Raw genomic sequence first — 24600 nt, forward strand, 5'->3', positions numbered from 1 at the left:
GCACCCTTAAGCTTTAAGCATAGTCATGTATACATCCTCTCAAAAAAAAAGAAGGTAGAAATTAGAACCATGTGGACATTTCTTCAATTTAGTTCAAACACTTAATTACAAATGCTTAGGCTATATATTAGGCATCATAGTTCCCTCTGGAAGTCCATGACTGACAAAAGGCAAAGAAGTAATGTTCATAAAAATTATTACTTTAATCATCATTGTGTGAATATTATACTACGTGTCTTATCTTGGATAGATTGCAAGCTCACTAAAAATAGTAATATATTATTAAATTGAGGGTCCCTTAATTCATTCATCATTTACTGAGTATCTTTTAAATACAATGTATTCCTTTTTAAAATATTTTTTGGGGCAATACCTGGGGGTTCTCAGAAATCACTTCTAGCTTGGTACTCAGGGATCACTCCTGGTAGTCTCCATGAACCATAAAGGCACTGGGGATCAAATCTGAGTAAATTCATGCAAGACAAGCACCTTTCTCACTGTACTATATTTCTAGCTCCAAAAAAAATTCATTATAGATAAATTTATATGTATCAAACTTGTGAGTAACCTAGCTAGATGGTTTTAATTTTGGAGGTTTTTCATAAGGTTATAAAATGAAAATATTTTCTGGTGTTTAGTCAAAGGCTAAAAAATAGGATCTAATTTTAAACTAATTTCAGTTAGAAAAATTTTACCTAGTATGATTCTATATAATAAATAAAATTCACAATAAACTGAACTTAATATTATTTGGACCCAAGTATTTCTAAATCCATAAATTGCAGCAAAAGGATTATTTCCTCTTTGTTTCAATTTAAAATATTTTAATTTAAAGATTAAGAAAGTTCTATATAATGAAGTATCACAAATCACTACCTGACCTTTCTAAATTTTTGCAGTGAAATGGACTCTTCCGCAGATGTTTCGAAGGAAAGCCCTCCTATTTTGAGTTGTGATTATACAAATCATTGACCCAGGGATCAAACCTGACATATAATGTTTAAATAGAACTAAATAAGAGTTTTATTGTTCATTTACATGCTGAGCTTGGAATAACAGACAATCGTTTTCTAATATAACTATATATTCATGCCTACAAATAACTTAAAATTCTATAGTAGTTTTAAAATATAAAATTAAATTACACATAAAAAGTTACTCTGAAAGATGAATATTCTTTTGACATAAAATAGTAGTTACACTGAAAAATGCTTCAAAAACAACACATTTTATTATTCAATGCTGTATAGTACTGAATTCAATACTGAAGAATGTTAACTTCTGATATATTTTCTATTTTTATTATGTGAAAATACAGATAAACTGTGTTAATCATTTAAATGGGGTGTTCTATATTTACAAGACATAGTTTGACTCAATTTTGACAAATATAAAACAATTCAGAAACAAATATTATGTACTTATAGCATATGAGAAATGTGGATGATACACACTGAATCATAATAATGATAGTCACATGATGAGTTTCAAAAACCAGGATCAAATATTTGCTAAAGAGATTCAAAGATCTAGTTGCATTTATACCAATTCTGCGTTTAAATTAATTATATATTCAAATATTGATTTTTATCATCTCTACATTATTTTTCTTTTCACTGTTTTTTACAGCTCTCACCATTTTAAAAATTTTAAAACATTGAATGATCGGAATGATTTCACCTATATTTCTATTGTTTCCATCAAGAGATGGTCAAATATCACTTATATTAAAAATTAAAAACAATAAAATAAAAACTTGCTTGAGTTTTTCACATGTAGCCCAATTGCAACTACATAAGGATTAAAATCTTTTGGAATAATACAATACAATTCCTAAAAGTAATATGGCTCATAAATATCGCGTAAAATGAGGATAACATAGAAAATTATAATTTAAGATATAATTATAAGATACAAAAGATAAAGTAATAGCAAATTGAATGTTTAATTTTAAAATAAATTCAATATTTACTACAGAAGTCCATTCAGCTAAACAATACTTAAGGTCCCACTTATTAAGTCACATTCATTCCAACTATATATCTTGGTTTTCTCAAGTTTTTACTTTTAATCATTTGCATGAAATTATTTCTAAGCATTTAGTGCATTAGACAGGAATATTTTCTCATTCTATTTTTGAAAACTACCTTCAAACTCAAATATCATGAATACCAAATAAAAGCAACACTTGAATTAAATAGTACAGAAAGGTGAGTGGTTCAGTTCATAAGTACCTCAAAAACAACAGAAAAAACCAAGCCATCAGATCTCTATTCTTAACTACAAATGTATCTTCAGGCATTGTTCAAACAAAAACAAAGCAAACACAAAAAAGCTGTTTCAATAATAATCATCAAGTGAACATCAATTAAAAATAAACTATTAGACTGGCTGCTAAACAAGTGTGATAAAACATCTCCTTTATTGCTGTTCTCTTTAACTACCACTTTTCTCTCCTTACCTTATGGGGGCACCTTTAGCCTGTGCTGGTCTCAATAATACAGTTATTGTGGTTGCAGTTTCATTGAGAGAGGCATCGACTCCTTCATAGTCAGGTAAAGTAGGAGCTAGTAAGTGATGAATGAGAGGAAAAAAGTTTAAGTAAATTAGTAAAAATAGTAAAAAATTAAACTTAAGGGAGACTTATTTATTATTAATTATAATAAAGTTATCAGCTATTTAATTATCCACAGTATACCCTATTTTTGTGGAATAACATATTCTAAATATTAATCTAAGAGCCTAAAATAGCAAAAGAGATGAAGCCAAAATGTGTTGCCACTTAAATAATAAATCTATGAATTTGTAAAATGTAATCCAAATATTCTAACAAAATACTTGAGCCTTTATGTTTTTTTGTTGTGCCCTTAAAAAGAAGAGAAGGGAGAAACAGAATTGCTATGAAACTCTGAAGAATGGTTACAGTGCTACATTAAAAAAAAGATGGAAAAGAAAAAGGAACAAAAGGTACTGAAAGAAAAAAAATATTCCTAGTAAGAAGGTATCAGGCTCAATTGGTTGTACAGACACTAGCAGTATCAGGATAATTTTTACCAAGATTAATAACAAGAAAAAAATATTAAGAAAGCTTGGTGAGAATTACTGGAAATCTTAAGTTTTTATGTATAAGATATTGCACTTGTTGCCAGATTCTTGAATGAATAAGAATCGCAACTTAACCAATGAAATGTGTACATTTTCATAATGAAGAATCATTTTGGGTTGAAGCAATAGTACACTGGGTAGGGCACATAACATGCACACAATCAACCTGATTTTAATTTTTGGAACCCCATAAGGTCCACCAAACCCTTTAGGATTCCTATCTGCAGAGCAATGAGTAAGCTCTGAGCACCACCTTATGTGTCTTATGCTTCCTTTTCCTACACAGAAAAGTAGACCTATATTAAAGACTCAATATGCAAAATAAACTATACTCAGTGTTTCTGTGTTTTTGTAGGACATCTATTAAATTGAACCCTGTTGATGCTATTTTTTGCATACCTGAGATATTGGTGGTCACATTGATGGTTGTAGCTGGCCCAAAACCTTTAACTGTGCTGGCTCTGATAAAAAACTGGTAAGTGGTTCCAGGGTGGAGATGCATAAAGACATGATGCGTACTATTCCATAAATTTGATACAGTCTGTGGAGGCCCAGCCACTGGAACTGCAGGATCAAATGACCTTATACTGCCATAGCTGACCTGTTTGAAGTATGTAACCATTACATATCCAAAATAGAGTACAATATACAAAATAAAGAGTATATAATTCACTGTAAAATAAAGTCTTCAAAAGCAACTCTGAAGATTTTTTCTAATATGTTCTTGTCACTATTATCTATGTATACATCTATATATACAGTTTAATATCTATGCATAGTTGTTATTTACAGATATATATATATATGTAGACTTATATATAGCACATCTATTTGCTTAAATGTAAGAGCTGTTCTTGCCTAAATCAACACACATACATATAACATTATCTAAATATAGTAAGTCTTCAACAAGTATGTATTTTCATTGTTATATATTTTTCAAGTTCCAGAAAAAATTGCATGTAAATGCTATTCTGAGTATCATAATGTATTCACAAACTGCAAAGTGTACCAGTGACTTTATAGGAAACCATGATACATTCTGAAGCCATTTAGACATTTAAGAATTTTGTTTTAACAAACACAAGACCAGAGAAGTATACATTTATGCAATTAGCTGATTTTTTCCCTCTCATCTAATATATAAAAACAAAGTAACTGTATTCAGAGATGAGTTATTTGTTATAATAATTTTTGAGAATAACAGATATTCTAAGGCCTTCTCTAGAATATTAAGTTAATGTCTTAATTTAATAAAAGTGTAGTAATTAAAACCATCACCAATTGAAAAGCAATTAAACCATCACTAATTGACACTGCTTCCCTAAAAATTAAAAAAAATAAAAACATACTTAAGAATGAGACAACTCAAGGCTCTGAAATTAGATGTGAACTACAAAGGGACACAGAAGAAAAATGTTAACAACTGGAAAATAAACACCCTACTACTGAACAACCAGTGAGTCCGAGATGAAATCACAGGAAATCAAAACATTCCTGGAAACAAATGACAATTTTGAAGACACTGAAAATTTATAGCTTTGCAAACACACATCAGTAAGGAAGAAGGGGCATACCTGAATAGCTTAATGACGCAGCCTATAAAATCAGAAAATGATCAACAAAAGAAACCAAAAATAGGGTGACAGAAGAAAATAATAAAGTTTAGAGCAGAAATCAATGAAGTGGAAACCCAAAAACAATTCGAAAGATCATGAAAGCAGAAGTTAGTTCTTTAAAAAAACTAAACAAGATTGGTAGACCATTGGCAAAACTCACAAAGAAAGAGAAAGAGAGAAACTTGATAACTCAGAAATGAAAATGGGAGATCACTACAGATATTGCAGAGAGTCAAAGGATAGTCAGAGACGACTTTGGGAAACTCTGTGCCACAAATATGAGAACCCTGAGGAAATGGATAAATTCTTGGACTCTTATAACCTTCCACAGTTGAATAAATAGGATGAAGCATATCTAAACACCCCCATCACTATTGAGGAAATTAAAACGGTAATCAAATGTCTGCCTCAAAAAATAAACCCCAGGTTCAGATGGATTCACTAATGTATTCTTTCAAACCTTTCAAGAGGATGTACTACCAATCCTGGCCAAGTTCTTCCAGGAAATTAAAAAAATGGAAACACTTCCAAATAGTTTTTATAAAGCCAATAAAACCTTGATACCAAATCCAGACAGAGATGCTGCCAAAAAAAGAAAATTACAGGCCAATATCCCTGATGAACACAGATGCAAAGATCCTCAACAAAATCCTAGCAAATAGGATCCAATAACTCATAAAGAAGATCATTCGTTGTGATCAGTAGGTTTTATCCCAGGAATGCAATAATTTAACATCCATAAAGCTATCAACATAATACATAACATCAACAACAGAAAAATAAAAAACACATGATCATATCAATAGTCGCAGAGAAAGCATTTGATAAGATCCAACAGCCATTATTGATTAAAAAAAAAACTCTGAGCAAGATGGGAATGAAAGGAATCTTTCTCAATATAGTTAAGGCCATCTACACAAGCAAATGGCAAATATTATTATCCTCAATGGAGAAAAACTAAAAGTCACCCATTTAAATTCTGGTACAAGAGAAGACTGTTCTCTCTCACCACTCCTATTCAACATTGTACTGGAAGTATTTTCTATAGCGAATAGGCAAGAAAAAGATATGAAGGGAATCCAGATAGGAAGGGAAGAAGTCAAGCTCTCACTGTTTGCAGATGACATGTTACTCTACTTAGAAAACCCTAAACACTCTACCAAAAAGCTTCTAAAAACAATAGATTCATATAGCAATGAGGCAGGCTACAAAACTAACACACAAAAATGTATGCCCTTTTTTATACACCAATATGATAGGGAAGAAATGGATATTAAGAAAACAACTGCATTCACATTAGTGTCACACAAACTCAAATATCTTGGAGTCAACTTGGCCAAATATGTGAAGGATCTATACAAAGAAAACAATAAAACCCTGCTGCAAGAAATATGAGGACACACAGAAATGGAAACACATACCCTGCTCATGAATTGGCAGGATTAACATCTTTAAAATGGCAATACTGCCCAAAGTATTGTACAGATTTAATGTGATCCCTCTAAAGATACCCATGACATTCTTCAAAGTAGATCAAACACTTCTGAAATTCATTTGGAACAACAAACATTCTTGAATTAGCTAAAGCAATCCTTGGGAAAAAGAATATGGGAGGAATTACTTTCCCCAACTTTAAACTGTATAACAAAGCAATAGTTATCAAAACAGCATGGTATTGGAATAAAGACAGAGTCTCAGATCAGTGGAATAGGTTTGAGTACTCAGAGAATGTTTCACAGACATACAATAACCTAATTTTTGATAAAGAAGCAAGAAGTCTAAATAGAGCAAGGAGAGCCTATTCAATAAGTGGTGCTGGCATAATTGATTAGCCACTTTCATAAAAACAAACTCAGGCCCCCAGCTAACACATGTATGTAGGTAAAATCCAAATGGATTAAAGACCTTGATATCAGACCTGAAACCATAAGGTATATAGAACAACACGTAGGTAAAGCACTTTATTACATTGAGACTAAAGGCACATTCAAGGAGAAAACAGCACTCTCCAAACAAGTGGAAGCACAGATAAACAGATGGGAATATAATAAGCTGATTAGCTTCTGCACCTCAAAGGAAATAGTGCAAGGATACAAGAGCCACCCATTGAGTGGGAGAAACAATTCACCCAATACCCATCAGATAAGGGGCTAATATCTAAAATATACAACTTTACAAGAAAAAATCTAATCCCAGCAAAAAATGGGGAGAAGAAATGAACAGATACTTTGCCAAAGAAGAAATACAAATGAACAAAAGACACATAAAAATATATTTCACATCACTAATCATCAAGGAGATGCAAATCAAAAAAAACTATGAGGTACCATCTCATACCACAGAGATTGGCGCACATCACAAAGAATGAGAAGAATCAGGGCTGGCGGGGATGTGGAGAGAAAGGAACCCTTATCCACTGCTGGTGGGAATGCCATCTAGTCCAACCTTTCTGGAAAGGGGTATGGAGATTCTACCAAAAACTGGCAATTGAGTTCCCATATGATCCAGCTATATCATTCCTAGGGATATACCCTAGGAACACAAAACTACAACATAAAAATCCCTTCCTCACACCTATATTCATTGCAGCACTATTTTCAACAGTCAGACTCTGGAAACAACCAAGATGTCCTTTAACAGATGAATGGCTAAAGCTGTGGTACATATACACAATGGAATATTATGCAGCCGTCAGTAGAGATGAAGTCATGAACTTTTCCTATACATGGATGTACATGGAATCTATTATGTGGAGTGAAATAAGCCAGAGGGAAAGAGATAGACACAGAATGGTCTTACTCACTATGGGTTTTAAGAAAAATAAAAGACATTTTTGCAATAATTCTCAGAGACAGAGAAGAGGGCTGGAAGTTCCAGCTCATGACATGAAGCTCACCACATAGAGTGATGAGTGTGGTTAGAGAAATAAGTACACTGAGAACTATCATAACAATGTGAATGAATGAGGAAAGTTGAAAGCCTGTCTAGAGTACAAGCGGGGGTCATGTGGGGAGGAGGGAGATTTGGGACATTGGTGATGGGAATGTTGCACTGGCAAAGGGGGGTGTTCTTTACATGACTGAAACACAACTACAATCTTATTTTGTAATCAAGGTGTTTAAATAAAGATATTAATAAAAAATAAGAAAAAAAAGGAAAATTCTATGTGTTATATATAGTGTTTTAAAATTAATTTTTAAGATCAAGGATTGGTAAATTAAAACAGTGATCCATTAATGACTTCAACCCTTTAATCCTTTCCTATTACTTCCCTCGTTTTCCTTTAATTTCCCTTCAACCAACATTTCAATTAACTCCCTTATTTTCCCAATACCTCATATTGAGTAATGATTCCATTAGGTTCCAAAGGTTCTTTCCAATTCAAGAAGATTTTATTTTCAAAGGATGTTCCTTGAAGAGAATTGACTGGTACAGGTCCAGGCACTACAAAACAATTAGAATTATAAGAATTTTTATATAAAAAAGAAAAAGTAAATCACATAGTGAAGAAAAGAATCTTAAAAATACCACACATAACAAGTGTATGCTTCCAAAGCAAATAAGTCATTTGACAAATTTTCTGATTTTAGTACATGAGAATTTACTTTTTCTTTTTGTGCTTGTTTTTGGGTCATACTGGGCAATGCTCTACACTCAGAAACCACTCCTTATGGTGCCCTGGGAGAAGAGGATAAAAGTCAGATAAAAGTCATCCCAGGGGCTGAGAATAATGTCAGGGATTCACACACCTATGTGCATAGCAAGTACACTAAACTCTGTACTATATTTCTGGGCTCAAGAACATGAAAATTTAAAGTCAACTGACAAAATCTTTATATAACAAATACAAAAATGCAAAGCTAAAGTTATTCAAAGGAATTCTCAATCACTTCAGAGATTTGAATAAATTGTGTAGCTAATCTAGTTTTCTCTATTGTACATCTCTAGTATTATAAAAAAAAACCCTCATTTGTAATTTGCTTTATAAACAGCTGTATATCCCTGAAAGATATTTTTGAAGATTATAAGTCCCTAAAGAGTTTCCATAAAGTTCATAATGAATTAAATAATAAACTCTCAAAATCCAAATCAAACAATTCTGTACTGAATTAAAATTTTCATTAACAGTCAATGTGACTCTTATATTATACTTATTATATCTGTATAAATTAAGAGACAGCATTGATTATTGCTATTAAAAAACTTAGATAAAGAGGTACATCTTAGCATTTTATTCTTGGGCCTCTGCATTCAATGAGCAGGCAGGTTGATCAAGAATTGTCAGTGGGGTTTCCAGGTCTTTTGAGCACTGCTTGGGAGCCCCAATCTTCCCCAAAGTTGATATATTCAAATACAACTGTTTCAGATTCAAAAATTTTCACTTTTTTAAAGCTTCAAAATAAACCATTTTATAATAGTGAGACCTGTTTACATTTCAACTATCACCATAACTAGTTTTGAAGTGTCATCAGGTATGACAAGATATGAAAAGCCTTTATTCCAGCCTATATACACAAATATCATATAAGTGACAATAGCCAGTGACAGCAATGATATTTCAGTTTCTGTTCATAAAATACTAGAGACAAATACTTTTGTTAAAATATATTTTGCATTTAGACATTTAATTTAATGCAGTTGCTATTTACTCACATAAATATCCAAAGTATTGTCCTTATATTGTTTCAAAATACATCTAATCCATCCTACTTTGCTTATATGTTTTCTTCTGAAAATATCTACACCAATATTGGACAAGTATAGTTTTTAATTAATGCTTTTTCTAATCTAACGTTTCAGTGAACTCCACACATGCCATTATTTAGAAACGTAGTTTCAGAGTATGCAACAATTTTGTGCAGATTGAAATAAATTAAAAATCACTGGATCAAAGGAAAGCATTGCATTCTGACTAGCAGCATCAGAAATTATGAATAAGTTTAAAGTATAAGATTTATTTCAAATATAAGAAGATGAATGATAAAATGACCTCTGAGACAACCAGAAAATTTTGCCACATGAGCAATAAATAGAAAATTAGCCAGCACTAAACTTTAGAAAATACAGCTGTCAGCTGAGAGCTTAGGGGCTGGAGTGGTGGCGCTAGAGGTTAAGGTGTCTGCCTTGCAAGCGCTAGCCTAGTTCGGACCGAGGTTTGATCCCCCAGCATCCCACATGGTCCTCTCAAGACAGGAACAATTTCTGAGCGCATAGGCAGGAGTAATCCCTGAACATCAAACAGGTGTGCCCGTCCAAACCAACCAACCAACCAACCAACCAACAACCAACCAACCAACCAAACAAACAAACAAACAAAAAAAATGAAGCTAACCAAAAGCATTCACTCATGTTGTCAGGCCCACAGTACTGGCAAAAGCTTTACCCTTACTCAAGGCTTAGAATCACATGCCCAGTGTGTGTGTGTGTGTGTGTCTGTGTGTGTGTGTGTGTGTGTGTGTGTGTGTGTGTGTGATCTACTAAAGTCATCATAACATGGATTTGTTTTAAAGAAGACCCTGCTATATTCCTTCTACTTAAGTGACATGGCATTATGTTTTATTTAAAGAAAAAACTATATTTCTATTTATAATCTAGAAGGAGGTTATTGGGGTAGATGAAGAAATCTCAATGAATGAATAAGTATTTATTTGATACTGTTATAACTATTCTGCTTGTTTTCAAAATAATTTTGTACAACAAATATTACAAAATGGTTTGGAAGCATTTCAAATTATTTATAATTAAGGATTGTGTATATAGCTCTACTATCAAAACTGGGTTAAACACAGAGTTGTTTATCACTCTGTTCTCCTTATATATGCTGTACTTTGTCAATAGGATTCACTTCAAATGCTCACAGGATGTATTTGTAAATGGCAAGGATCTTGAGAAAACAGACCAGAGAGACATACTGCTAGGTTTCTACTAGGACAAATATAGTGGCCAAGAAAAAGAACTACACATAGTTGAACTATAAAATATACACAAAAATAGGTCTCTTAGATGGCATGAATATAGTTTATTATTATTAGGGAATAGTTTTTTATATAACTTTTTATAAACACAGGATAAAGTACTGAGACATTAGCCTAGCAGTCTTGTATCACAAGGAAAGTAACTTCGCCTTTATACATCAACAACTTTTAAAAGAAACAGAATTGCTGACTTTCATCCCTTTGCTGGTGATATATTTGAGAGCTGATTCAGCATTTTTTTCTAACTTGAAGTTCTTTAAAAATCCCTTCCTCAAGATGAAAAAGAGCAGAAAAATGAAATATGGGTGGGGCAGGATAATACTAAGTAAGTACTATAAACTTTAAAATATGATAAATGTATATATAAAAATAACTTCATATTTGCCCCTCAAAAATGTCCTCAAACCAGGCTTTTCTGCTGAGCTAACTTCATAATATTGATTTTTATGAATGTTGGGCTAAAAATGAAAACAAAATCTCATAGAAAAAAATTCTACCCATGCCTTGAAAAATGTATGCAATAAATTAAAGATAAATTCTACATTAGGGTTCTGGTGGGAAATCATTCGAGCTTTGCTCTCATGATTTATGGATGTCCTAGATTTCATAAGACTATATTCTCTTATTAGATGGTTGATAATATATTCTTTTTCTACATATATAGGGCAGCAATAATTCAGTAAGACTGACTTAATTGGATCATCATAATCTATTGACCTTCCCAACAACAGATTATGTTTAGGTATTCTGAACACCATCACCACCCCGACTCTAGAGAGTAAGACAGCAAGTATTCTATGCAGAAACTAAAACTCAAAGGCAAACTTGAAGACAGAGTTAAATGCAAATAGTTCACAGAAAGTTTGTACTTCAATAATTCTGTGCATAAACAGAAAATACAACTTTACCATATTCTGAGACCATACTATTTAATGATGTGTAATTTAGAATTATTATAGCCAATAATACTATTAATAATAAAAGCTCTTCAAAGAAGAGATGAAAATAAAACTGGTATAAAAAACACTATCAAGATTAGAACAGAGAATATCATTTTTATACTAGAAAACTTAAAGAAAACAATATTAGGATAGAACAGAGACTATCATTTCATGAAACTCTTTCTAGGTAAAATAAGAGTATATTCAGTTCTGCATTTAATAAATTTAGTAAATATTTCAAAATACCAAGCAATTCTGTTCATTATTCTTAATCAAATCATACAAATATGTTTAAATACACTGAAAAATTATTTAATGCAGCATGAAAAGGATATATGTGGCTGACTGCATTAGTCAACATTTTAGTAATAAAGGCAGATAAAATAAAACAGAAAAAAATGAGTGTTGAACTGAACTATATTGCTAGCATTGGCAATGAAGCATACAACTAAGTCCAACACTGCCAATTAAGAAATCATTTCTTAAAATTTTAACTGCAGAAAATCCGTGCTTATCACTGAATATATGCAGTCAAAATAATCTAGTATAATAAAAAGATTTTAATATTTATTGTGTTATAAAATGAGATAAATTTTTTTAGTTTTGAATCTATGTGAAGACTTCTCATTCTGTAACTCAACTATAAACAAATTACACTAAACTTTCTTATCTATAACAGTATGTAAAGTACTTGGTGTGTAGAGAGAAGGGCAGATAGGGATATGAATTGAGTGTGTATTTATGTCTTTGAAAATATAGGGGGGTTGAGTAAGAAGAGGTGGGTACGTGGTAACAAGGGCAGGGATCAGGAACCTTGAGCACATTAGTGATAAAATGGTGTGGTAAGGTTATCTATCTTTACCATAGAACCAACATCACTGTAAGCAGGAGATGCAAACATTAACTACCAAGTTTAAAAATCTACGCTTTGGCCTATGACCTGTACAACAACCAACATCTCTAATCCCAGAGGTCTGGCTGAGACAACTATAGCTGAGAGAACTTCTGGAAACATAATGAAAGACTCTATCCTAGGTTTCATATAAGGATCAGCACAAAAACCAAGACTGATTAAAATTAGTGTTGGAACAGAACTTCTAGAAATGTAAAGAAAGACTTCACTCTAGTCGCCATCCTATGAACTGTGGAAATACCAGGATCTCTCTAATTACTGAGGCCTGATTTTATCATCCACGACTGAGCAGAAATTTCCAGACAGCACAAAAGGACCTAGAGAAGAGAAAAGAGCATGTATGGAGCCTATAAATATTCCCATGACAGTATGCTTTAAGGGCAGAGAAACCCTTTATCTCTTAGGCCAAGGGAATTCCCTTTCTCATCTCCCCAATATTTATGGTGTCTAAGCAAAAGAAAAAAGAAAACACAAAATAATTTTTGTTATTGTTGTTTTTATTTATTTATTTATTTATTTATTTTGGTTTTTGGGCCACACCCGGAGGTGCTCAGGGGTTACTCCTGGCTGTCTGCTCAGAAATAGCTCCTGGCAGGCATGGGGGACCATATGGGACACCGGGATTCGAACCAACCACCTTTGGTCCTGGATCAGCTGCTTGCAAGGCAAACACCGCTGTGCTATCTCTCCGGGCCCCTGTGCTTTGTTTTGTTTTTATTTCAAGACCGTGGTTTTTGTTTGGTTGTTGTCTTTATTGCTGTGGTGCTTTTCGGGTTCTTTGGTTTGAAATTTTTTTGTAGTTTTTTTATGTTTTCTTTTTCCCTTTTTTCTTAAATTGATAGTTATAGCCTTTAAAAAGATTCCTACTGTTTTTTTCTTGTTTGATTTAACGCCCCCCCTTTTTCTCTTTCTTTTTTCTTCCCCTCCAAACAGAACCACATAATTGAACCATTTTGTACTGACTCACAAATTGAGGGGGGGAATAATGGAGGGTAACATGACCAAACAGGTGTATGAACATTAAGCAGAAATAAAAAATGATCATTCTTAAACACCAAATCCAAAGCCAATGACAACAGAAATGAAACCCAATCTGCAACAAGCTATACACAGAGGAGACCAATTATACTAGCAATCTGGGGGTCAAAAGAGGGGGATATGGGATGAATGCTGGGAACAGGGGTGGAGGAAGGACAACACTGGTGGAGTGAATGTCCCTGATTCAATGTCACTATGTACCTAAAATATTACTGTGAAAGATTTGTTATTTACTTTGATCAAAATAAAAAATATTTAATTAAAAAATATAAAGGAAAGTTGTTAAAATTGCAAATTTTAATACTCTTCCCCCTTAATAATTAAAATCATATCTCTATATCTCTAAATATGCAATTTTGGATTTGTATATAAAACACTTTTCTTAGAGAATACTGTACATTATATTTGTATATTTTACTTTAAATAAATGGACTATGCTATTCAAATGTGGAAAAAAAAAGCTGATTGTCAAGATAACAGGCTGGGTAGTGGAGGGAACCTGGACACATTTGTGGAAGGAAGTTGATGCTGGTGGTGGGACAGATGCTGGACCATTGTATATCTGCAAGTTTATTATGAATACCATTACATATCACAATGCCATAGAAAAATTATAATAAATGGCTTAATGAGGTGAATTTCAAACTCCATAGCTGACATCTCAAACATGCCAAAAGGAGATTTATTGTGAATTAATCTGGAGTTTTAATCTTTCCAATTTAGGAATGAGTGACTCCATGTATAATTTAGTGGAATATTACTTTGATATTCTGAAGTTTCAGCAAATAGACTGACATTAAACGGCTATTGCTTATTTTATCAAAAACGGTATAAACAATGGACATCACTTTTTCAAGTGAGACCATGACCTATATAGAAAATTTCTAAAACTTTAGATAGATTAAAACATATTATGACAATATCATACTTTATAGGCATTAAAATACATATCTCAATGTTTTGTTTGGGTACCACACTCTCCGGTGTTCTAATGGACTTATTCCAAGATAAATGTTCAAGGATCAATCTTGTCAGTGCTTGGGGTACATTGCCACAAAAAGGATGAAACAGAGATTGACTGTTTGCTAGGCAGGTACTACCTTTCTGGCAATAGCTAAGGATAAAGTTTAGAACTAGAGGGAATAATAAATATTTATAGTAAATAAATAAATCAAATAAATAAATCAAAATAAAATTAGTCATGTTTTTAAAGAAATATATCTCATCAAGTAGACTTTTCTATATTCATTATTTTTTATTTTATTTACTTGTTTTGGCAGTGTCAGGGATTACCACTGAGCTACTACCAGATTTTTCAAAGAAATTTGAATCTGAAAGATTACTGATGTTAAACTCTTCAAGAGAAAAAGAGAGAACTAGGGAACTAAAAAAGGTTTTTGCCAAGATTAGTGTTATTAGTGCCAGGGCTTAAAGCTCAGATTTAACAGAGATTCCTGACTCCCAGTTCAGCTTTGCCTTAAATCACTAGACAGAATATATAATTTACATGACATGTTTCTATTCATAAAAAGAAAACCTGAAAATAAAATGTATTTTCATCAAAAGAATGCGTTTTCACCATTAGGACTTAATAATTTGCAGAAGGTAAAACATTTTGCAGAATCCAGAAAAGTGTTCAGTCATTAATATTAAACTAGTATGCTATAGCAGTTATATATATATATATTAATATAAAAGTTCATATTATTTAATAATTCAAATGAAGACAGGGAAGCAAAGCAAAATATATTCCCATAAACCAGAAGCAAATTCATCCAGTAGATGTATGAAGATAATCACATGCTTATATTTAAAAAAGGCCTTCAGATGTAATGATCTAAACGATGAAATTATTGCATGCCTCCTAAAACTATACAGGATTCTTTTAAATGTTAATGGACTTTAGAAAGCAACTACTAATTATTGGTAAATTGCAAAGAAAAACAATTTTAATTATTTCATTTCACATCTCATAATACTTATGATAAAAGAATGTGATCACAGCTAGGAAAATAATACATGTTGCAGGGGCACTTGCTTTGTTCAAAACCCACATGGATTGATGACTGACATGGTGCCCAGCCAGAAGGAAAGAAAAGAGCTATTATTAAAATATTAAAAGGGGGCCAAAGTGATAGTACAACACTTGCCCTGCCAGTCAACCTAGGCTCAATACAGACAAGCCATATGGTACCTGCAAACTGCCAGGAGTAATTCTTGAGTGCCAAAGTAGGGATAGTAATACCTGAGTAAAGCTGGAAGTAGCTCCCTTCAAAAATATAAAATTTAAATTTAAAAAGTTCTTTTTTATTTACCTGATAAGAAAACTTAAGAATTCTGTTATTTCTCTAACAAGAATCGACAGTTGAAGGACACTACATCTAGAAATCTGGTGGTTTTTTGTGAAGAATATTAAGCATTTTTGTTAAAGGCTAACCCTTTCCAAAGTTAATGAACCCTTTTCAGTCTTCGAGCTCAATTCAATACCTAGCACTCCAGAAAATCATTTAGGCAATTACACAGCTCTTGCTACATAGCTGCCCTCTTAAAAATAATGAAAGTGAACATACCATCTTCATCAGTTTGAATAATTGTCTCTTCACTCTCTTTCCTGCCTTCGGGATTGGTCAGGATCATCTTTAGGCTGACATTTGTATAAGGTGGCAGATGGTTCACAACATGTTGTGGAGCTTTGGGGTCCATGTCCAAACAGTCTGCCTTGCTTTCATTGTGACCACGGAAGTAATGGTAGCAGATAGTAACATTAAACGTATGGCAACGAGTAATGTTGTAACCCAAGGATTCCCAGTCCACAGCAATGCGTCTTGCCTGTATTTCAGCAATCTTTAGGGTCTTGGGCGTTCGCATAGGTTCTGAAAAATAAATTTAAGGTATAGATGGTTATCAACATTATCATGAAGAATAATGAAGAAGTATCATGAAGAATCTTGGAAATTCAAACAATGAGCATGACACACAAAGCATTAACAGTAAAATTTGTAATCCCTCAATCTTCTTTTCTTTTGTCTTTTTTTTTGGGACACACTTAGCAATGCTCAGAGGTTACTCTTGGCTCTACACTTAAGAAAATTCCTGGCGGTCTCGGGGACGCTATGGGTTGCCGGGAATTGAACTGGATAATTCACGTGACAGGCAAATGCTCTACATGCTGAGCTATTTTCATTTTTTAATTCATTATGTTATTCTGAAAACAAATTTAGTCGATAATATTTACCAATAGAACACATTGTATTCATAAGCACAGTGGAAAAGAACCTGATAATTTAGCCACAACAGCTTTGAAGCTGTTACTGTCATGATTGCCCAATTCCTTGCCTTTGTTTTTTGTCATTATTGAGCAAGTGAATTAGGTAATAAATCATACAGAATAAGAGTCAACATGTTCTGCTCTATGATTTGTCATGTCACTAAGCTACACTATATGCTAATTAGTCTAATTGTAACACTAACCTATCATTTACCAAAAAATGACGCATGTATTAATGGACATTTATTATTTCAGTAATGATGTTGTTCATCAAAGCAAAAAAGAATCAGAGAAATTACAGCATGTGGATGTGCATATTTAAGTCTATCCTTCTTGATTTCTTTCTATCTTTTTCTAAAAAAACACTTAAGTCTATTCCCTAACACCCAAATAATGAATTTCCATTCAACTGGAAAATGCTGGCAAAAGCAAACACTCTAAAAACTTAAGTCCATTCATCACTGATACACAAGTGTATTCTTTGCTCATGTAAAACTAACTAATTGTCTAACTTAGTCAAAATAATTACTTTTTAAAAGTCATGGTGATGGCAAAATTTACACAGATAGCAACCAATACACAGTATAACTTTAATAATTCAGTTTAATTCAGTCAATTGACAAAGTGTTTACATTCATTCAAGTCAAGGCTGAAGTTTTCCTGATGCCTCCCTTACCACTAAAAAGCCCAATTATGGTACATGGAAAAATTTTTTTTTTCATTTTTAAGATTAAACTATGAGCTCTGTAAAAGTAGCCAGCAGTGGATACAGACAGTAAAGCCATATTAAGATTCCAAGTCTATAGAGTTGATGTACAACCTAAAATATATTCTGGTGGCCATTCAATTTAAAACCATGCACATACAAAATAACCTCAGCATATATGCTTATAAGTCTTTCATAAAATTTAATAGTTAGGATTTTCTTAGCTTTTTAATATGCTCTTTTGACTTCTGACACTTCGTAGTATCTAGTTTTCTAGGTTTACCATTATTGTTCTTTTACTTATCTTAAGCACTGTAAGTTAAAAGAAACATGGGCTTTCTAATCACTTAATAAACTCTTTATGTTTAGTTTTATGTTAATATTTCATCCATCAGGTACAAAATTGAGATGAAGAAGGGCTAAGAAGATGGCACAGCAGTAAGGCATTTGCCTGGTAGGCAATCTAAATTTGATTTTCAACATTGCATATGTTTTCCAAGCACAATAAGGAGTGATACATGAACACAAAAGGCTAGACTAAGTCCTGAGTGACCAAGCATCAATACCTACAGGGTGGAAAAAGAGATGGAGACACTTATTTAGTCTACTTATTCTGAAGACACAGTTTTGACGCTACTGTAAATCAGCTCAGTAGACAATTATATAAGATAATCCTAGAATTCCTATAAAATAATTTTTGCTACTTAAGAGTTTACCAGTAAAATTAGTTTATGTTCAGTGGTAGGCCTCAAAACAATAAAAGAAAAATTACTTACACATTTCTGCACTACTGGGGCAAGATCATTAGAATAGTGGGTAAAGCATTGGTCTTGCATGCAGGTGATCTGGGTTCGATCACAAGCATCCCACATGTAACTTAAGCCTGCCAGGAATTATTTCTGAGTGAGTGCACAGCCAAGAGTGGTGTGGCCCAAAAGCACCCCCCCAAAACCACCCCAAAACTACAATGCATGGATGATAATCTCTATGCTGTAATGAAAAAAAAAAGTAGTATTTACTATTTTTAGTTAATGTTGAATGTTTCATTTCTACCCCTTTTAGAACTTTTTAATTTAAGTGATCTCTATCTATATCATCCACCATTTTTTGTAATTCCATTCCATTTACACATGCACTGCATTCTTAATATGATTTTTGACATAGTTTACATACTGTGAAAGAATGCAGATTACACCCTCACATCTTACATTTCTAAGAGTTGGCAAATGATATATTTATTAAATAGTATGTAAACATCCATGGAGTTAAATGATCAGAAGAATATATATTATTATTTAAATAGTGCTTACTAAGGAAACTGAAATATCAAAAGATTTCTTCAAAGAAAATATCTAAACAGATTGCTTCACTGACTAATTTTTATTAAACCTTCAAAAATACCTATTCAAGCTCTTTCAAATACTTAAGGACATACAAGTTTACTTAAGTATCTTTTATGAAGGGAATATTACCATGATATCAAAAGCAGATGATTCTCTCTCTCTCTCTCTCTCTCTCTCTCTCTCTCTCTCTCTCTCTCTGTCTCTAAACTTTGCTAAACAAATAAAAACAAATTTAACTAATATACAAGGCTCAGACATCATGGCAAATTGGAATTTATTCAAGTCTGATGGCTTACCACATGAAAATAAATAAATATATCACATCAAAAAGGCTATACAAAAGAAATCTGTTCATGGGAAAGGAGAGACAGTCTACTGGGCTTAATCCTCAGTACCATATATGGGTCTTCTTTACCATGAGCAATCCCTAAACACAGAGCCAGAAGTAAGCCCCATGCACCACTAGGTGGAGCCCCATTCTCCCGAAATTTCAAAAAAAAAAAAAAAAAAAAAGACTCCCAACAGATAGTGGCAGGCCAAAATAATCAATATGTAAATATCAAAACCAAACTTTTATGAACATAAGCAACAAACTAGAAGACAAAAATGTTAAAAAAAATCACAATTTGGAATCATATAGCAAACAAGGAAATTAGATTATTACCTCACATTTTACAAAAACTCTAAGTATATAAGTGTATAAGGAATTTTGTATGCTAAATATGAAACCATTAAAAAACTTAGAAAAAAACACTGGCAAGAAAGCTAAGATTTTTGGCTCAAAAATGTTCTCAGTGACTTTGTTCCAACAGTAATAGAATTAAAAGTAAAAAAAAAATTATATTAAACTAAAATGCTTCTGCACAAAAGGAATCAAAATACACATTGTTTCTTTACCTTAGACTTTATAAGTAGCAGATAATTCAGACTATACTACTAGAATAAAATTCATTCAATATTCTATCAGAGATTAACAGATCTCTGATAATTAAAATTTTCACCTGGATCAATTGTTCTTGTGCTATATATAGCTAAAATTAAATTACATTTCTGAGGTATGAATATATAAAGAAAAAATTAAGTATTTAAGCCTGAATAATTAACAAACCAACTGAGAGCAGAAAAACTTCATATATACTAAGATACAAACAAGAAGATAGTTACAGATGATTTTTTGATACTTTTTGTTTCAATTTTGTACTAAATTGTGTTCAGAGACTACTCTAGTCTTGATGCTTAGGACTCACTCATATAACAGTAATCTAAGGAGCACACATAGCCAGGGATCTAGCCTGAAACTCCAGTATGCAAAACAGATATACCAGGCCTTTGAGGTCACAAGAAATGTATTTTTGAAGGAGTTGCATAGGCCAGTGGTCAGAAAGCCACGGCTCGCGAGCCACATATGGATCTTTATAGTTTTTTTTTTTTTTTTTTTTTTTTTTTGGTTTTTGGGCCACACCCGGCGGTGCTCAGGGGTTACTCCTGGCTGTCTGCTCAGAAATAGCTCCTGGCAGGCACGGGGGACCATATGGGACACCGGGATTCGAACCAACCACCTTTGGTCCTGGATCGGCTGCTTAATGTGGCTCCAGGAGTCAGGACTCTGCTCCTAGCCTCTGTCGGTGCACGCCGTGTGTGGCTCTCAAAATAAATTTCAATCGTGGTTTTGGCGAGATTTGGCTCAGTTGGAAAAAAAAAGGTTGCCCACCACTGGCATAGGGGAAACATGTGGGTTTTCTATTTTTTAGGTATTTCACAGTATTCTTTTATAAACAGTCCTCTTTTCTTCCCTTTCACAATCCTCTGCATTTTTTTCTGATTAAAGCAAATATGGAAAACAAACAAAAATGAATAAAATTGTGAGAGATTTGGGGCCAGAGGATAGCACAGTGGTAGAGCATTTGCCGAGCAAGTGGCAGACCCAGGACCGACCTTGGTTGGAATCCCAGCATCTCAAATGGTTCCCGTGTCTGCCTGGAGCAATATTTGAGCACAGAACTAGAAGAAACCCAGGAATGCCCCCGGATATGGCCCCAAAACAAACAAACAAATAAAGTGAAAGATTTGGAATACATATTGGAATACATGTGAGAAATATAGCAAAAATTAGATCTGTGAAACAAAAATTACATGAAAATGTTTTAAACTGATCATTCCTCTAACCTAAAAACAAAATAGATTGCCTACTATATGAAAGCATGCAATCCAATGGGTGTCAGATAGAGAATATAGCAGGTAGTTTTCTTGCTTTGCATGTGGCAGATCTGGGTTCTATATCTGGCAGTCCTTATGTTCCCTTGAGTCTGCCAGGTAGGATTCCTAAGCAGAGAGCCAGGAGTAAGTATAGAGTACCATTGGGTTTGGCCCTAAAACAACAAATAGAGCACAATTTAAGACACTGTAAATACTAAAACAAATAAAATAGTAATAGATTTCAAATAATTGTATCTTTATTTAGTAATAATAAGTCAATAAAAAAGATCAGTTATTAAAGTGGTATAAAATAGAAATAATATACTGTACAATTTGAAATGGGAGAATAATACTTGTCAATGGAGGTGTACTGGCATTAGTTTCAATGTGTAAAATCAAACTGTTAAGACACTGTATCAATATAAAAGTTGATAAAATGAATAAATATGTATAATGCAATAGAAAAATATGTATTCGATATAGTTGCTGAACAAGATAGCTAGGAGATGATAATATCAAAAATTTTGGTTCACTGGAATGATAGCACAGTGGTAGGACAGCATTTGTCTTGCATGCGGCCGACCTGGGAGAGGTCCTGGTTAGATCCTTGGCATACCATATGGTTCCCCCGAACCTACCAGGAGTGATATCTGAGCCCAGAGCCAGCAGTAGTAACTCCTGGGCACTGCCAGGTGTGTCCCTCCCATAAAAACAAAAATTGGTACAAAAAGACCAGAAAAACCTTAGAGGTTCTGGTGAGAGGGAATTGGATTTAATTAGCAATGCAAAATCATAGAAGAAAATAATTAAGAAATGACTATATAAAATTAATTTAGAGGTTATATCTAGAGCACAGACAACAAAGGGTTCAGAGAAATCCAATAAGTTATGCGCTTGGGGAGAATCTGAGAACATGTACTATGATTTACATAGAAAATGGAAGTAATGTTAGGATGATATTGCTAAGTCAAGAACAATTCAAACATAAGCAAATATGCAATAAGACTTTCTAGATCACTCTATGTCTTAAAATTTGCCAAGTATGCAACTTAATCTAAAACATACCTTTAAAATAATAAATAGGTGATTAAGGCTATGTGATACCTAGAAAAAGAGACATAAATAGTGAGAAGAGGGGCTGGAGTGGTGCGCAAGTGATAAGATGTCTGTCATGTGTATGTGCTAACCTAGGATGTACCGAGGTTCCATCCGCCGGTGTCCCATATGGTCCCCCAAGCCAGGAGCAATTTCTGAGTAACCCCTTAGCATCACTGGGTGTTGCCCAACCCTCCCCAAACAAACAAACAAACAAACAAAAGTGAGATGAGAAGTGAAGACACAAAAGGCTGATTTAATCTTTGCCTCTTCCCTAAGGACCAATCAAAAGTAGTCACTAAAACAGCTGGGTATGGTCTTAAATTTAAAATAAAATAAACAAAGTAAAAACTAACATCTAAACAATAATTGAGAATACAGGACACAGCATAATGATTATAAATGTTTAATGCCTATTTTATATAGTCAGAATGAAGCAGCAGGAACTGGAGGGTTTTTTTTTTTTTGTTTTTGTTTTTAAAGAACAAGTGAAAGAATAATTGGACCTCTCTGAGAATCTAACCTTTCCCTTTAATCTTTAGCAATAATCTCAACTCCTTTTTTTAAATACCTTATGGATAAATAAGCAACTGAACTGGCATAAAATTCTATTCCATTCATTTCTAATAAGTCCTGAGTAAACACTCATTTAATTAAATATAAAAGTATATGCAATGAAAAATTTCAGTGCCAGTTAGTTTCTTTTTTGCTCAATTTGATCAGCAATGTTCACTAATATTACTCATTCTATGGTCCCTATTAATTTTGTAGTTGTTACAGTCTAAAAAGCTATCAAAAAAATAAAAATGTAATGGCCAAAAGTAAAAATCAATTCTAGGACCCATATGACTCTATTAGCAAAGAAATAAAGAAGCAAAACAACAGTACTCTTATTTAAATTAAAAAATATCAAACAGGATTTGACAGTACATATTTCTGTCAAATATTTAACCTACAAGATAAAATAAGAACTATTTAACAATTTTTTGTAAGTTAAAAAAAATAAAAACAATACAGAAGTATAGGACACATCAACATTGTTTTCCCTCTAAACAGCAATATGATTTAGTAAGTTGTTCCAGATAAGGAATAAAAGGGAATTCAATTTTTGGGGACTTGCTAAGTGACACTTAACTTGGCAATCAGCAGCCATGTACTTTTGTAGTGATAATTGTGAGTTGTTCTAAAAGAGTTGTGAAAACAAAGCTTTAGCAGCTATAAGCGAATGGAGGACAGGGATCATATTTCCCTAGAATCATTTTTTAATGATAAAACTCATTATTCAGCTGTCAGATAAGAGGAAGATGATGTCCCAAAGCTCCTGACAAAAAAGAAGAAAGAACATGTCAAAGATGTACATAAACTAAGAACACTGAAGCATGGCAGAAACTACATGCTCCTGGATGCCTTTTCACCTGAAATCTTAAGAAGGTGACTGTAAAGTACAAGTTCTATCCCAATTATTAAAACAAATACAAAGAAAATCAATGTTTTGACTGCTAGAGAAAATATTTCTTAGTGTGAAGTAGAAATAATTCAGAAAAAGGAACATTTAAAAATATAGGGGAAGAGAACATTGGCATGACTTGGGGGAGAAAAATTTCTTAAAGGTTATGGGAAGCACTTTAGATTTTGCTGTGCATTTTTATTCTTTTCCTTGTAGTAAGGATTGAGGGTAAACAAGATTTTTACATTGCACGTCTTTTCAATCTAACAGCATCATTAGTCTTGCCAAAAAGATTTTATCAGAGCTCCCATGGGTCAAATTGAGTTAATGACAAGTTGGTGAGATGACTTGATTAGTACTGTAACATGAGAGCCTCAGGTTCAGAAATAATCACAAGCCAACTGTCAGCTCTTTTGGTTTTCTGGCTGTGTAGTTAAAATGACATTCTGGACTCAGGGGATAGAAAGGGTAGGGGTGCATGGTCACTTAGCTCTCATGCAGAAAGAAGCACAACAGCAATTAGGTAGTACAGTCAGAAAATTCTGAGCAGTGTCAAATTAGACCTAAACATGTGATCTTCACTCTTCTCAAAGAGCCTCCCTGAAGCTTATCAGATAATTGTAATAAACCTAACATTTGCATCCTTTTCACAAGTATGCCAAGATATTCATTCAATTTTTAAAGAACAAAAATACTGATATGGTATAGAAAAGTAAGCCAAGATAAAGCTTTTCCCAATAGATACTTCCTAATGAATGGCTTATTGTGCATCGTAATTCTTGAAATATTGGCAACTGAGAATTCAAGAAACTTTAAATCACGTTTTTCAACATACTTAAGCAGTAATAGTCGTGTCGAAAGGTGCACAGAAGTACAATCAATGAATCAACTTTTAATTATCTCTGATACTGCATAAACTACTCAAGTGATTATATTTAAATAAATCAGGAAAGC

At 33.1% G+C, this 24600-nt stretch overlaps 1 protein-coding gene across 4 annotated transcripts in view; it reads right to left on the bottom strand.

Annotated features, from left to right (window-relative positions):
• PTPRK (protein tyrosine phosphatase receptor type K) overlaps nucleotides 1-24600 on the bottom strand; it is a 559851-nt gene that overhangs the window by 100307 nt on the left and 434944 nt on the right. For all 4 annotated transcript variants that reach the window (XM_049771094.1, XM_049771093.1, XM_049771092.1 and 1 more), the window contains exons 8-11: nucleotides 16162-16464; nucleotides 8059-8168; nucleotides 3505-3706; nucleotides 2462-2567 (exon numbers count right to left, since the gene is read on the bottom strand). In XM_049771094.1, coding sequence (XP_049627051.1) covers nucleotides 2462-2567; nucleotides 3505-3706; nucleotides 8059-8168; nucleotides 16162-16464 — 721 coding nt within the window. The remainder of the gene's footprint in view (nucleotides 1-2461; nucleotides 2568-3504; nucleotides 3707-8058; nucleotides 8169-16161; nucleotides 16465-24600) is intronic.

This window comes from Suncus etruscus, chromosome 4 (genome assembly GCF_024139225.1).
Source record: "Suncus etruscus isolate mSunEtr1 chromosome 4, mSunEtr1.pri.cur, whole genome shotgun sequence".
Classification (NCBI taxonomy): Eukaryota; Metazoa; Chordata; class Mammalia; order Eulipotyphla; family Soricidae; genus Suncus; species Suncus etruscus.